This window comes from Arachis ipaensis, chromosome B07 (assembly GCF_000816755.2).
Source record: "Arachis ipaensis cultivar K30076 chromosome B07, Araip1.1, whole genome shotgun sequence".
In the NCBI taxonomy this organism is placed as follows: Eukaryota; Viridiplantae; Streptophyta; class Magnoliopsida; order Fabales; family Fabaceae; genus Arachis; species Arachis ipaensis.
In genome coordinates this window covers 72,156,324-72,172,536 of record NC_029791.2, presented here as the reverse complement: position 1 = coordinate 72,172,536, position 16,213 = coordinate 72,156,324, and the positions used below count along the sequence as shown (strand labels likewise).

The 16,213-nt window shown below is 42.0% G+C and overlaps 2 protein-coding genes across 2 annotated transcripts; both read right to left on the bottom strand.

The window, feature by feature from the left end:
- Nucleotides 2,291-2,899, bottom strand: LOC107607349. The gene has a single exon (XM_016309316.1). It carries the CDS (start codon nucleotides 2,897-2,899, stop codon nucleotides 2,291-2,293), a length of 609 nt encoding a protein of 202 aa, XP_016164802.1.
- On the bottom strand, nucleotides 3,562-4,170 carry LOC107607350. Its single transcript, XM_016309317.1, has one exon. It carries the CDS (start codon nucleotides 4,168-4,170, stop codon nucleotides 3,562-3,564), a length of 609 nt encoding a protein of 202 aa, XP_016164803.1.

Here is a 16,213-nt window from a genome sequence, read left to right as displayed (position 1 = left end):
AGGCAACCGTGAATTGTTCTACATCCCTTTTCATCTCCTCTTGTCCTTGAACAAGAACATTAAGGATATCATCCATTGGAGGTTGGGGTGAATGGAAGGGTTCATCAATTTGGGGGAAGGATTCAGAGTCGGAAGGTGGTTCTTCTTGGTAGAGTTGTGGTGGTCTAATGTTTTCCCTTTTTTCCATTTGTTGCACAACACACTCCATGGTTGCTTGGAATTATTCCAATGTCTCCTTGAAACGATCCCTTGACTCTTGCTCCTCTTGGATATCATGAGTAGGATCATATGGCTCTTGGATTGAAGGACATGAGTATTCTTACATAGGAGGTTGTGGTGGAAAGTAGAGTTCATCTTGTGGTTGGAAATTTTCATACATTGGAGGTCGTTCATCTTGGTAATAATATGGAGGGGGTGGCTCTTTATGTGGTTCATATGGCTCATATGGTTGTTGGTAGGATAGATATGGATTAGGGTTATATGAAGATGGTTGGTGAAAGGTGGCTTGTGAGTATGGTTGATGGCTATGTTGAGGATATGGCTCATAGGTGTATGGTGGTGGTTCTTGGAAGTCACAAGGGGATTCACCATAACCATTGGATTGGTATGCATCATAGAATGGCTCTTCTTCATAGGCATATGGCTCCTCCCAGTTCTAGTTCTACACCAAATCAATTAGTGAGATCTAGAGTTAATGGCTCCCAATCGTCAATTACTTGGACATGAGTAACTCAAGAGTTCCTAAGTTACCTTCCCAAGCCAAGAGCACTAAAATTTTACTCTAAAATCCAACTAAGCATTTTATCAAACACTTGGAAGGCATAAAAGAAAAGCATAGTAAAATAACAAGGAAAGTAAATCTTCACTATTCAATTGCAAGGAATTAAACAACAATAAATCAAATCAATAATAAAGGAACATGAATCATAAATTGCACTAAAGGAAAATGGAAGAACAAAAGTGCATCAACATAAAAGTAGAGAATTACAAGAATTAAATCCTAAACTAGAGAGAAAAAAGGTAGAAGAAGAGGGATTGCAAAGATAAAAGTAAATCAAAGCATGAAATTAAACTAGATCTATGATGGAAATATCTAAGAACCCTAATTCTAGAGAGAAGAGGGAGCTTCTCTCTCTAGAAACTAAACTACATGATGCTAAGATACCAAACAATTTCTTCCCCCTTTTCTCAAGCTTGAATTATGCATGAAATAGCGTTAGAAATGAGTTGGGTTGGGCCCAAAGTACTTCAGAAATCACTGGGGGCGATTTCACTTTTGTGGGCCACGGGCAGCATCGGCATGCACGCGTACATGGCGCGTGCATGCCCCTATACATGAAGAAACATATGACAAATTTTATATCATTTTAAATCCTCTGATGTTAGCTTTCCAACGCAACTAGAACCGCTTCATTTGGACCTCTGTAGCTCAAGTTATGGTCGATTGAGTGCGAAGAGGTCGGGCTTGACAGCTTTCCGGTTCCTTCATTTCTTCATGTGTTCTCCCGCTTTGGATGCTTTTCTCCTCACTCCTTCCATCCAATACTTGCCTTATGAACCTGAAATCAATCAAAACATATATCAAGGCATCGAATGGAATTAAAGTGAATTGAATTTAGCTATTTTAAGGCCTAAAAAGGATGTTTTCACATTTAAGCACAATTCAAGGGAGAATTACAAAACCATGCTATTTCGTTGAATAAATGTGGGAAAAGGTATAAAATCCCCTAAAATAAGCACAAGATAAACCACAAAATTGGGGTTTATCAAGGGTGATGAACGCTGTTTTTTTCCTCATCGGGTCGGTGCATCGATATTTGATTATAGCCGAAGTATGCGTCCATAAAGCTCAGGAATCGGTGGCCGGATGCAGCGTCTACCAATCCATCGATGTTTGGTAGGGGGAAGGCGTCTTTTGGACAGGCTTTGTTGAGGTCCGTGTAATCGACACACATTCGCCACTTTCCGTTGGACTTCTTTACTAGCATGACGTTTGCTAACCACGTTGTGTAGGGTAGTTCCCTGATGAAGTTCGCTTCGAGTAGGGCTTTTACTTGTCTGTTGACCTCGGCTGCCCAGTCTGGGGACATTTTTCCTCTCCTTTGTGCCACGGGTTTGGCCTTGGGATCTACAGCTAGCCAGTGGGACATTAGGTCAGAATCTATTTCGGGCATGTTAGCTGGTGTGAAAGCAAACAAGTCTCTATTTTGCCTCAAAAATTGGGAAAGATCCTCTTTCAGGTCGTATGGGAGGTTCCTGTTGACGAAAGTGTATTCGTCTTTGGTTTGCCCTATTTGTAGCTTTCCATGTCGCCTTCTGGCTTTGGCCTAGGCTGGTCGTCTTGTCGGGCGTCCAGGTCGGCGAAGAATATCCTGGCCGCGTCGCAAGACTTCTTCCGTAAGGCTAGGCTGGTATTGTCACATTTTGCTGCGACTTCCCGATCTCCGTGGATACTTCCGACGGAGCCGTCCTCCGTTATGAAATTCATAAAGAGGTATTTGGTAAAGATGATGGCCGAGAAGTCCTTGATTGTTTTTTTTCCGAGGATGATGTTGTAGGCGGTGGAGTCTTTTAGGACCACAAATTCGGATAGAATTGTCTTCCTTTGGTTGCCTGTCCCTATGGTGAGGGGGAGGGTGATGGAACCGTCCGGTTTGAAGAAGTTTTCTCCGAGTCCCGTGACGCTGTTGCGGTAGGTTTGGAGATTTTCATTGCGAAGCCCGAGCTTGTCGAAGGCTCCTCGGAAGAGGATGTTGGAGTCTGCACCGGTGTCCACCGGTATTCTTCGAACCAGTCCTATTCTGATCCTTGCCGAGATGACGAAAGGTGCGTCTTCGGCCGTGGTGCCGTACTGGCAGTCCTCGGGTAGGAAAGTTATCGTTTTGTCGGCAGTGGTCATTGGGGCTTGATCCCTGACGGCCAAGACTTTGAGGTCCTTTTTTAATGTTGATTTTGGCTTGCCGGACACGTCTTTTCCTGTGATGACGTTTACTATGATGGTCGGGTCATCTTCTGGACTTTCCCTGGGAGGTTGTTTTTGCGTTCTTGGATTGCGTCCTTCTCTCTCAAATGACCTATCTTTTTTTGCGCATTTTGGTTTTCTGATGATTTTGGCAAACTTTGGGAGCTTGCTGTCTCTTTTGGCTTGTTCGAGGACATCTTTTAGGTCGAAACAGTCTTATGGCGTCTACCAATCCGTCGATGTTTGGCAGGAAAAAGGCGTCTTTTGGACAGGTTTTGTTGAGGTCCGTGTAATCGACGCACATTCGCCATTTTCCGTGTAGGGTAGTTCCCTGATGAAGTTCGCTTCGAGTAGGGCTTTTACTTGTCTGTTGACCTCGGCTGCCCAGTCTGGGGACATTTTTCCTCTCCTTTGTGCCACGGGTTTGGCCTTGGGATCTACAGCTAGCCAGTGGGACATTAGGTCAGAATCTATTTCGGGCATGTTAGCTGGTGTGAAAGCAAACAAGTCTCTATTTTGCCTCAAAAATTGGGAAAGATCCTCTTTCAGGTCGTATGGGAGGTTCCTGTTGACGAAAGTGTATTCGTCTTTGGTTTGCCCTATTTGTAGCTTTCCATGTCGCCTTCTGGCTTTGGCCTAGGCTGGTCGTCTTGTCGGGCGTCCAGGTCGGCGAAGAATATCCTGGCCGCGTCGCAAGACTTCTTCCGTAAGGCTAGGCTGGTATTGTCACATTTTGCTGCGACTTCCCGATCTCCGTGGATACTTCCGACGGAGCCGTCCTCCGTTATGAAATTCATAAAGAGGTATTTGGTAAAGATGATGGCCGAGAAGTCCTTGATTGTTTTTTTTCCGAGGATGATGTTGTAGGCGGTGGAGTCTTTTAGGACCACAAATTCGGATAGAATTGTCTTCCTTTGGTTGCCTGTCCCTATGGTGAGGGGGAGGGTGATGGAACCGTCCGGTTTGAAGAAGTTTTCTCCGAGTCCCGTGACGCTGTTGCGGTAGGTTTGGAGATTTTCATTGCGAAGCCCGAGCTTGTCGAAGGCTCCTCGGAAGAGGATGTTGGAGTCTGCACCGGTGTCCACCGGTATTCTTCGAACCAGTCCTATTCTGATCCTTGCCGAGATGACGAAAGGTGCGTCTTCGGCCGTGGTGCCGTACTGGCAGTCCTCGGGTAGGAAAGTTATCGTTTTGTCGGCAGTGGTCATTGGGGCTTGATCCCTGACGGCCAAGACTTTGAGGTCCTTTTTTAATGTTGATTTTGGCTTGCCGGACACGTCTTTTCCTGTGATGACGTTTACTATGATGGTCGGGTCATCTTCTGGACTTTCCCTGGGAGGTTGTTTTTGCGTTCTTGGATTGCGTCCTTCTCTCTCAAGTGACCTATCTTTTTTTTCGCATTTTGGTTTTTTGATGATTTTGGCAAACTTTGGGAGCTTGCTGTCTCTTTTGGCTTGTTCGAGGACATCTTTTAGGTCGAAACAGTCTTATGTCTTGTGCCCGTAACCTCGGTGGTAGTCGCAATAAAGGGTTTTGTTGCCACTAGTTCTTTCTTTGAGTTGTCGTGCTTTTGGGATGATACCTCGATCTGCTATCTAGTGGTATATCTCAGTAATTGGGGCTGTCAGGGGTGTGTAATTAGAGAATTTGCTGATTCTGGATGGTCGGTTTGTGTTTGTTTGTTTGGGCTAGTCTCTCTGATTCTCTCTGGGTATTGGGTTTTGCCGGGATGTCGGGTTGCCGTATTGGGTGTTGTCGTGGTGTCGTTTGTTGGTGGCAACGACCTGGCTGGCCTCCTCCTCGTTTATGTAGTCTATAGCGACGTTCTGGATCTCGTGCATAGTCCATACCGGTTTGGTGGTAAGGTGTTTGCGGAAATCTTCGTTCAGGAGCCCGTTGGTTAAACAGAGGCTTGCGACGGAATCCGTGAGTCCGTCTACCGTTAGGCATTCATCGTTGAAGCGGTCGAGGTATTTTTGTGTGGATTCATCCTGCTTCTATGTGACCCCTAGCAGGCTGATGGGGTGTTTAGCCTTGGTGATTCTGGTTGTAAATTGGGCCATGAACTTTCGTGAAATATCGTGGAAGCTAGTTATGGATTCGTTAGGGAGGGCGTTGAACCATTTGATTGCCGGTCCAGCTAAGGTTACCAGGAAAGCTCTGCATTGGACTGTGTCGGCTGCACCTTCTAGGTTCATCCTGGCCTCAAAGGCCGTTAGGTGTTCCTGGGGGTCTTTGGTTCCGTCGTACTTCATGTCCGTGGGTTTGTCAAATCCTTTAGGGAGTTTTGCTTTTAAGATCCTCTCCGTGAAGGGAGTGGCTACCATTATTGTATATTCGTTTCTCGTGCGCTTAGTTTCTCGGTGTCGCTGATCTTCGTACGAGTCGTGTTGATGGCTTGGATCTCGGGAAACACTGCGGTTGTACCTTTTACTATGTCGCCATTCTGGCGATTTTTCATGTCTGGGGCCACGCGAGGTGCTATGATTGCCTCTTCCGTCGTGTTGTCGGGTTGGTGATTGGCCACGGCGAGATTTTGATATAGAGGTGTCGTGGCTTCCGTTTTCGGCGTTGTGTCTTTCGGTGGCCACTCTGCCTTCGAGTTCCTGGACTCGAAGGCAGAGATCTTGGATTATTTGCGCTGCTTTTTCCCTGGTGTTTTCGGGGTGCCGTGGTTCTGCGACGACGTGTTCGTTTTCTTTATTCTGCATTGGAGTGGCATGGTGGATGGTGCTTGCTATCCTTCCACGATTCGTGACCTCTTGGTGTTCGGGGGTCGAGTTTCTTGTTCGAGATTTATGTTGGCTTAGCGAGGTTTCTTCTAGTATGTCCCCATTCCGGCTTAATCGGCACAAGTTTCCAACAGACGGTGCCAGTGTACAAGATATCTCTGGTATGGGTTGAGAGATGGATCGAGAACTTGTGGGTTGAGGCAGATGCCGGATCGCTTGACTGGAGCAATGGGGGGAGGTACCTGCAAAGACGTTCCGACGCTCAAGTCAGAATGGATCTGAGAGGTATAAGGTGTGAGGAATGAATGAATACCTGGGGGGACCTGGGTCCTCTTATTTATATGTGGTGATAGTTATCTTATCTTATCTTATCTGAGTAAGATAAGATAGGTGTTTGAATTCGAAAGTCGGTTGGGGGCTCTAGTCGGGCCGGTTCCTGGCCTTCTAGAGGGTTTTGATGGTCCCGACCCGGGTGGCCGAGTTTTGGTTTTATCCCGGGTCATGGAACCGTGGGCCGGATCCGTAACAATTTCCATGCTAAATCCAGACTTAGTTCCATGCAATTCCGATCATCATAGAATTAGTTATAGCTTTTCAAAGTTTCTGACTTCGTTTTAAAAGTAATGCAGAAAATCAGATTTTAGAGTTCAACTTTGAAAAATCATAACTAATTCTCTAATTGATACGAAACCATCAAAATTGAATATTAATAACTATACTTGTTGTAGTTCGATTAGCTTTTAATCTCATAATTTTCCAATCTCTATTAAGTTGTTGGTTCACTTTCAAAGTTGCCATTTAATTTCAAAACTCAAATTTTTCAGCAAGCAATTCAACATATCAAATTCAATCCTTTAAACATTCTCTAAAACCAATTCCAATCAATCATCAACGAAATCCATCGCCAATACAATAATCATATAACCAGCTCAACAACAACAAATCCAACATAATCCATCAGGATTCAGCATTCCATCAAACAGTTCACAACCCACATAATCAGTCAATATTACTAATCAATAATTCCAGTCACACTTCATAGGCACAATTCAGCATCCATATCATCAATTAATCACTCACAACAATTAAACCTATTTTCAATTTACCCAATAAACCTTGTGAGCATTCTTAAATTAAAACTGTTTACTTAAACCCCCTACCTCGATGTCGCAACAGTCCCTTTTATTCCCTTTTATTCCTAATTCATGGCAGCAACTGCAACAGTGACGCCAATGACCTTCCACAGCAGCGACATTAACAATAATCGCAGTAACGGTGGCTAAACCGATACAGAAACATTTGTAGGTGTTCTTTCTATGACAGTGAAGCGGCAAGCAGCGATAATAATCAAGATAGGTCGTGAATGATACCGAATTTAAAGACAAGGACGAAAGAGGTTGTGGTGACCGAGCAATACCAGGACAGCAGCTGAAACAGTTCACAGCAGCAATGATTCTCAATCAATCGTAACAATCCACAGCCCAGCTCGTGATTCCGGCGGCAGCAGTGGAGCATCCTTCGACGGTGATGGCTAAGAGAATACCCACCACCAAGCGTTCTTCTCCTCCTCTGGTTGTTCACGGTTATCTCTCTCCCTAACCTAATCGACGACGCAGCTTCGGAGATGATGGTGGCGGTCTCCATGGCGACCGTTGCTGCGAGCTCGACGGCAGCTGAACTAACGGCAGCGACAGGCAGGCGAGCTGCAGCGACTCCCTTCCCCTCCTCTTCTCTTCTTCTTCCTGTTTTACCCTCTGCTTCTCGTTTCTTTCCTTTTCTCTGAACATATGTAGCGTGACTTTTGTGAAATTAGGGAATCAATTAGGAAATTTGAGATATTAGGGTTAATATTAGGAATTTTTAGGACTAGCGTAAAATATATACGAATGATATAACAATTTTATAAAATATTTGTGATAGAATAATCATTTAGAATTTAAATATAATGCTATAAAGATTACTTTTAAAACACATAAAATTTTATTCTATAAATATATTAACGAGCTCAAATAATTATTTCTAATTTTAATTATAAAGTAAGCATACTAATAACATTTTACAAAATACAGTTAAACTCGAAATATTAATTATCTAAATTGAATCATAACCTTTCATTATTTTTCTATCATCGAGACTTTAATTTTAATTTAAATAAAATAACTAATTAAAATAAAAGTTGTACATAAAAATTAATTGACTTAAACTTAGAGTATTTACAAAAATCCATTTAATCATTCCTAATAAATTAATCTCTAAGAGCTTAAACTAATAAAATAAACCATAATTTATTCATAATAGAAATTTCTTAAATTTAATTATATAACACTTCCATTACTGAATTCTAATTTGAAATTATATAAAATAACCAATTATAAAAATTTACACAAAAATATTAATTAACTTAACTTCAAATATTAATAAAACTAATTTAATTATTCTTAATTGATTAATTTATAAAATAAGATATCAAATTAATAAAATAAATCGTAACCTTTTAAGAATAAAAGTTACTTAAACTAAATTATACAATTCTTTCTTATTTTTCAATTACTAAAATTATACAAAATATTCTATTATATAAAATTACTTAAGAATATTATTTGATTTAAAATGAAATTATCTCCGAATCTATTTAATTGTTTCTAATAAAATAATTTCTAAAATTATAAAGTTTAAACTTAATAAAATAAAGTCATAATCTATTCATAATTAGATTTTCAAAAATGCGGGATGTTACAAATGCTAGGCTATTCTCGACATGAAAAGTCCGACCTGCGTCAAAGAGGTACAACAACTCAACGGAAGACTGGCATCCCTGTCCAGGTTTCTAGCTGGGTCAGCCATAAAATCTCTCCCCTTTTACGCCACATTAAAGAAAGGAAAGAGGTTTAAATGGACCACAGAGTGCGAGCAAGCCTTCCAAGATTTCAAAAAATTCTTGAGGCAACCACCCATTCTTACTCGACCATGGGAAAGAGAAGAACTCATATTATACCTCGCAGTAGGAAATCGGGCAATAGACTCAGCACTAGTCAGAGAAGACGAAAGTGGGCAACAACCCATCTACTTCATCAGCAAAGCTCTACAAGGGGCCGAGCTAAACTATCAAAAGATAAAAAAGTTTGCCTATGCTCTCATACTCACTTCTCGACAACTTCGCTCGTACTTTCAAGCTCACACTATCAAGGTTCGGACCAACCAGCCCATAAAAGGCATCCTACAGAAGACAGACTTAGCTGGAAGAATCCTGCAGTGGGCAGTCGAGTTATCCAAGTTCGATCTTCAATATGAAGCTCAGACAGCCATCAAATCACAGTATCTGGCCGACTTCATAGCCGAGTACACTGATACCCTGGGAACTCCCACAAAATGGAATCTCTACATAGACGGCTCTTCAAACAAAACCGGGAGTGGCGCAGGTGTAATAATAGAAAGCGATCAGGGAACCCAAATCGAACTCTCGCTAAAGTTTGAATTCCTTTCTTCAAATAATCAGGCCGAATATGAGGCATTACTGGCTGGTTTGAGGTTGGCTAAGGAGGTAGGAGTTCAAAAGCTTACCATCTTCAGCGATTCATAAGTAGTTACCTCACAAATAGAAGGGAGCTACCAAGTTAAGGATCCTACCATGAAGAAATATCTGGACAAAACTAGAGAACAGCTCAGATAATTCGGGGAATATGAGGTCTAACATATACCTCGAGAACAGAATGCTTGGGCGGATGCACTCTCAAAACTAGCCAGCACCAAACCAGGAGGCAATAACAGAAGCCTCATTTAGGAATCATTGCAAAGCCCATCGATCTCGGAGGAAGAAAAGCTCCTAACCATATCAGATCAGGATCAAAGATGGATGGCCCCCATAATCAACTACCTCAAGTAAGAAACACTCCCTACAGACAAGAAGGAGGCAAAGAGGCTAATACGAGAAGTGCAATACTACACTATAATGGGCGACATCTTATATAGGAGAGGGATCTCAACACCCCTCCTAAAATGCATACCGACTTCCAATACAAGGGAAGTCCTAAAGGAAGTACACATCGGCATGTGTGGCAACTACTTGGGAGCACGAGCTCTTTCCAAAAAGGTACTCCGAGTAGGGTTCTTCTGGCCAACTTTGCAAAAAGAAGCAACCGAGTTCGTTAAAGCGTGCCCACCATGTTAGAAGCATGTTAATTTCCATATCGCTATACCAGAGGAGCTCATCAGTGTTACATCACCCTGGCCATTCGCAAAATGGGGGCTCGACCTCCTCGGACCCTTTCCCCAGGGGTCGGAACAAGTCAAGTTTCTCATTGTAGGGGTAGATTATTTCACAAAATGGATTGAGACAGAGCCCTTAGCTAATGCCACCGCTCAAAGAAGTCAGAAATTTCTATACAGGAACATTATAACAAGGTTCGGGGTCCCTTACTCCATCACCACAGATAATGGCACCCAATTCATTGACACAGGTTTCAGGAACTTGGTAGCTGACTTGAAAATAAAGCACCAATTCACATCCGTAGAACACCCACAAGCCAACGGACAGGCAGAAGCTGCCAACAAAGTCATACTAGCTGGGTTAAAGCATAGACTACAGGATGCAAAGGGAGCTTGGGCCAAAGAGCTCCCACAAGTCCTATGGGCATATCGGACAACTCCGTACTCCACCACAGGAGAATCACCCTTCTGACTCACTTACGGAATGGAGGCAATAATCCCAGTGAAGATAGAAGAGGGATCTCCCAGAATGATCCTCTATAATGAAGAGGCCAACTTCCAAAGGCAAAAGGAATAGCTCGACCTACTTCTAGAAGTCTAAGAAAGAGCTCGGATTAGAGAAGAAGCACTAAAGCGTCGAATGGCTTCAAGGTATAATCAGAAGGTAGTCCAGCGAAGTTTCACCAACAACAATCTTATCTTGATCTGAAATGATATCGGAGCTGGTCGATTAGGAGAAGGGAAGCTATCAGCTAACTAGAAAGGACCTTACCAAGTTATAGAGGTACTGGGAAAAGGCTACTACAAAGTGTCTGACCTCGAGGGGCGAGAGCTACCAAGGTCATGGCATGCCTATAACCTAAGAAGGTACTATAGTTAGAAAGTAACAAAGATCTTAGGCAAAGGTGCACTCTTTTTCCTGAAAGGGTTTTTTAATGAGGCGCCAGGCCAAGATCCACAAAATTGCCCGACTTAGAAGGGTAAGTGCTCATATGTATATATGCTTGTCTATATTCCTATTTTCCATTTGAATAAAATTTTTCAGATTCCCTAAAAAGTTCCCTACCAAGACGAATTAATATGAGCGCATAAATTCATCGCCCGATTACAAAGAAGTCGGCAAGGTGAAAATCAAATTCATCGCCCGATTACAAAGAAGTCGGCAAGGTGAAAATCAAATACATCACCCGATTACAAAGAGGTCGGCAAGGTGAAAACCAAATTCATCGCCCGATTACAAAGAGGTCGGCAAGTTGAAAACCAAATCCATCGCCCGATTACAAAAAAGTTGGCAAGGTGAAAGCGATAAAAACATATTAATGCAAGAAGTTATAAAAAGTAATCCATAAAAAGCAGCCTGACAATGTCTGACTAAAAATGGACTACTAAAAATAATTTAAGGACCGACAGGAGAAGTCTGACCAATGAAAGGATCACTAAAAAGGGACAAGACACCTCCAAAAGGTCCGAGCCGCTTAGCTATAAAAGTACAAGTCTTGCAAAAAAGACACTACCTAAAAAGAAAAAAACACAAGTCAAGACGGCACTAAAAAGTCATCCAAACAAACTATAAAGAAAAGGTTCCTTAGCGGAACACTGCCTAAAAAGTTGTTGGAATGTGACTAAAAAGCCCGGGTAACAAAGTCCTACAGGTCGACATCGACCAAAAGGCGCAAGCACAATCTCAAAAGAATAAGCCAGAAGGTTGAGAAACAATCTAAGGCTTAAAATGCTTGGCAAAAGGGGAACAACTCCATTCAAAACAATGGAACAGGGCTACAAGGAAGTCGATAACTAAAAAGGTTCTAGGAGAACACTAAAAAGTTGTCAGAAAAGTCAGCCGGGACACCAAGGGATCACCTCACTCAAGTAGAAAGTAAAGTGTGATCCAACAAGAGCCAAAGGCCACACTGCAAAGGAGGTCGGACAGTACAAACACCAAAATCCACAAAAAGTATAAATTTGTGATCAACATATCAAAGAAACATATCCAGCAAAATAAAACATTAAAGACTCAAACGACCACCTAAGGGGCAGCCTCTGAGTTTAAAAGTGTTTTGTTTTTTCAAAATAAAGTTGCATAGAAGCAACCAAAGTATTAGAAAAGTCACCCACATAAAGAGTTACAAAAGATAAAATTTTAAAAGTCCACAGGCCGGACTATGCAAATATAGAGAAAATCACAAAGGATCTAAAGTCTCCCCGGTAGCAGCATCCGTGGCTGAAGGAGGAGGAATGGTCTTCAAAGGAGTGACATCCACAGTCGCATCCTCCCGATTGAGAATTTGAACATCAGGATTAGATTCAGGATGGTCGACCTCAGCTGAAGGAGTTGAAGAAGTCATGGTGGCAGAAGCTTTGAATGGCGGCGCAGGGGGAGGTCCGTCATCTTCATCATTCGGGACAGGCACAATTTTTCCGTCCTCCACTACATTATCCAAACTGAAGAGAGTCAGGTCGAGTTTGGGGGCAAGGACCCAGACTTGAGCCTTCAAGTTCTCATAAGCATCAGTCACACTATCCACCAGGTGACCCTGATGCTCGGCATAATCAGCATGGGCGAATTGAAGCCTTTCCCTGATCTCTAGCAGCTCGCCATATGTGCGGGTGTAGCTCTCCTTGTGTTTTTTATGTTTCCTCCACCAAGTTCGTAGCTGCCTTAGCTCTGGTAGCTCGGGACTTTTCCTTCTCTAGATCTAACTCCAGCTTAATTACCTTAGCATCAAGCTCATTCTTCAACCCCTTGATTCTATCAAATTCCGATTTAGCATCCTCTATAAAAGCCTTAGTAGTATGGACCGGGGAACCCTGAATAGTACAGAACAAGGCTGCACCCATATCGGCCATCCGAACACTATTGCTGGTAATGAAATCCAAGTGGCGAAGGATGTACACGTCATCCATTGGAAGATGGCCATAAGGAGCAATCTGATTGTCAACAAACCCCACGGCGTCAAAATCAGAGGCATTCAAGTCATAGGGATCAATAGTCTTTTGCTTTTTTGGAGGAAGACCAGAAGTAGGAGCAGAGGCAGCACCAGAAGTCGGCTGGAGAGGGTCGGAAGGAATCACGTGAACCTGGGGAGTCGGAATGATTTTCCTCGGCCCGAAAGTGTCCAAAGTCGGCTTCTTCAAGGGAACTTGAGAAGATCCTTCTCCAAAAGCCTGTGCCGAGATGTTTTGAGCAGCTTTTGCTTTCTTAGCCCTACGAAAGTGTTTCATGGAGTCCATAGATTTCACCATCTCTGCAAAATAGAAACCAAGAAAACAAGTCACAAACAGAAAGGGGTAAAATTCAACCACAAAATAAAACCACAGAAAAGAGGTCGACCACTACCCAGTTCAGCACGAAGGTGGGAAGGATCTCCTAAAAACTTCTTCGTATCGAGATGAGGAGGCTCTCCCCAATTCTCCTCTAACACACTCACAAAAGCCTGTTCAACCTCATCCAGGCTCTCCCAAGAATACATAGTAACAACTACATCTTTTTGCCAACACAAAGGAAAAGTCGGCTCGTTATTTTCATCTAAAAAGAAAGGGTGCACGTCTTCAACAGCTCGGACTTTAAAGTAGTAATTCTTAAAGTCCCAAAAATATTCATCATACATAGAAAATACATTCTTTTCCTGGGTACCTCAGAACGAGACCCAAGAAGCCTTTTTCTTGGCTACTCCAGGTTTGGTCAACATGAACAGATAAAGGAAGAGAGATATGGAAGGTCGGACACCCAACTCTTGACACAGCAGTTGAAAAATCTTAATGAAGGCCCAGGAATTCGGATGAAGCTGGGAAGGGACTACATTACAAGACCACAACAGGTTGGTTTCAAAAGCAGTAAAAGGGATAGTGATATTTAACAAACTAAAGAAATAGTCATAGGCATAGAAAAAGGGCCGTTCTCCCTGAGTTAGGGATGGAAAGCTAACCCTCTCCTCAGGGTCAGGCGACACCAATTCATACTTCTTCTCCTCGTCCCTATTACTACAAACCCTATAAGACCTCCTAAGTCTCACAAAATATTCAAGGTCAGCCACTGTAACACACATTAGGACTATAGAGTCCAGCCAGTCAGACATGCCTTCAGGGACCTTGGTAGACATTTCAACAATATTTTTTCGTGAAGACATAGGCCAACTATCCCTACATTAAGAAAAAAAGAAGAAAAAAGGATTACTACCGAACAACTCAGGCAAATAAGGAAAAAACTCAAATCAGCAAGTATAGGCAGTAAAAGGGAAACCCCAAGACTCACGCTGAAGTCCAAGGGCACCTGACGTGGCGGAAATTGGCGAGTTAAAAAATTATTATAAGAGATACGTCGCAAGTACAGTTCTTAACCAACCGAAAATCCGTTTACCAATTCAGAAGGGTTGTCACAAAATTAGAAATAAAATACTGGGAGTATGAGTCCCAGGTCGTCTCCCAACGAGTTGCAGAAAAATGTGCTATTTTATTAATCAGATGTTTCAAAAATGGTTTGAGTTGATAAACAGGAAATTAAATTAGGGAATTTATGTAATTTTAAATAAAGACCTTGATCGGGAGTAGATTAGTTGGAAGCCCTATTCTTGTTGGAGTACTATCAAGATTAATTGATGATTGAAGGTTATTCTACTTAGTTATCCCTTACTAGGTAGGGGAAAGTCAAGCAAGTTGGAAAGCTATTTCTATTCACAAGTTCTAATCCTCTCTCTTGGAAAGGGTTAGTGTCAGTGACTAGAGGACAATCCAACAATAAACCCAATTACAATTTTTCTCTTGAGCATTCCAACTCAAGGTCCTCCTTTCAATCAACTCCCTATCAAGTTATGGAACTACTAGCTCATTATGAATGTAAACTTCACAAAATAATAAAGAGAGATAAAGAAAGACATGATAGATAATAATCAAAAAGATCAATTTAAAATAAAAATGGTTCTTGTATTAATAAATTCTAAAGATAATCCAATAGTAATTCTGAATAAATTAAGGACATGGAAGAGTAAGAGACAAGTAAGGAAAAACAAACTAGAATAATGAAGTCTTGACAGAGGTAATAACTCTTCTCAATATCCCAATCCAAAAAGCAATGAAAACAAAATCCTAAGAACTACTAATGTGTAGAGAGAAAACCTAGAGAAGGAGTAAAATCAGATCTAAAACTTGAAATTATGCGGAATGAATGTTCTCTTGGTCTCTGCATGTTCCCTGACTCTAATCTGCTTTTCTGGGCCGAAAATCGGGTCAAAACAGGGCCCAAAATCGCCCCCAGCGAATTCTGCAGATTCTGCAGATCGCGCTCGTCACGCGATCGCGTCATCCAGGCGTTCGTGTCATCCAACGTTTTGCCTTGGCACGCGTGCGCGTCGTCCACGCCTTCACGTCACGTGTGCAGTTTCCAATCTACGCGGTCGCGTGAGCCATGCATCCGCGTCACTGCAATTTTCTCTATGTCACGCGGTCGCGTGAGCCATGCGTCTGCATCACTTCTCGCTGGTCATCTCCTTAATTTCTTGTGTTCTTTCCATTTTTGCAAGTTTTCTTTCTAATCTCCAAGTCATTTATGCCCTATAAAGCCTGAAACACTTAACACACAGATCACGGCATCAAATTGAATAAAGGAGAATTAAAATACAAAATTAAAAGTCTCTAGGAAGCAAGTTTTCAACCATGAAGTATTTTTAGGAAGGAATTATAAATGCATGCTTATCATGTGAATAAGTGGGTAAAGATTTGATAAAACCGCACAATTAAGCACAATATAAACCATGAAATAGTGGTCTATCAGCACCCTTTGGAGGCAATAACAAGGCAAGAATTCAGGAAAAGGAAGACGACAGTCTACACCCTAACACCCCTCAACGAAAAATATAAAAAGTTCAACTCTTTTCTGATAACATCACTCCATACAAGCAACAAGAAAACCACCATCATCAACAGACCATGCAAAAATCATCAAAGCTACAATCTCTTTCCTATCAACAGTTCAACAAAGGCTAAAACTTTGTACAAGAAGATTTCATAGAAGGGTGAAAAGAAATAGCGACAAACAAAAACCCTACGGAAAGCAAGATCACCAAAAAGAACGCATTTTCCTCAAACAGAAACAAGTAAAGGGAATCACAGCATTGATCAAAAATAAAAAGATGCAAACTTTGGTAGAAAGGATCAAGCTTTTCAAAACAGACTTGGTGAAAACCAAAAATTTCACAGACATGCAGTATAAAGGCTACCATCGAAATGAAAAATGAAGAAAGAAATATCAACCTGAAAAGAAAGAGGGAACAAGCGCGAAGGAAGACGCAACAATCAAAATCTATACCAGTAAAACACT

What these genes read in the sequence shown, in the direction of transcription:
- LOC107607349 (XM_016309316.1), bottom strand. Translation starts at nt 2,899, where the DNA reads ATGACCACTGCCGACAAAACGATAACTTTCCTACCCGAGGACTGCCAG.
- LOC107607350 (XM_016309317.1), bottom strand. Translation starts at nt 4,170, where the DNA reads ATGACCACTGCCGACAAAACGATAACTTTCCTACCCGAGGACTGCCAG.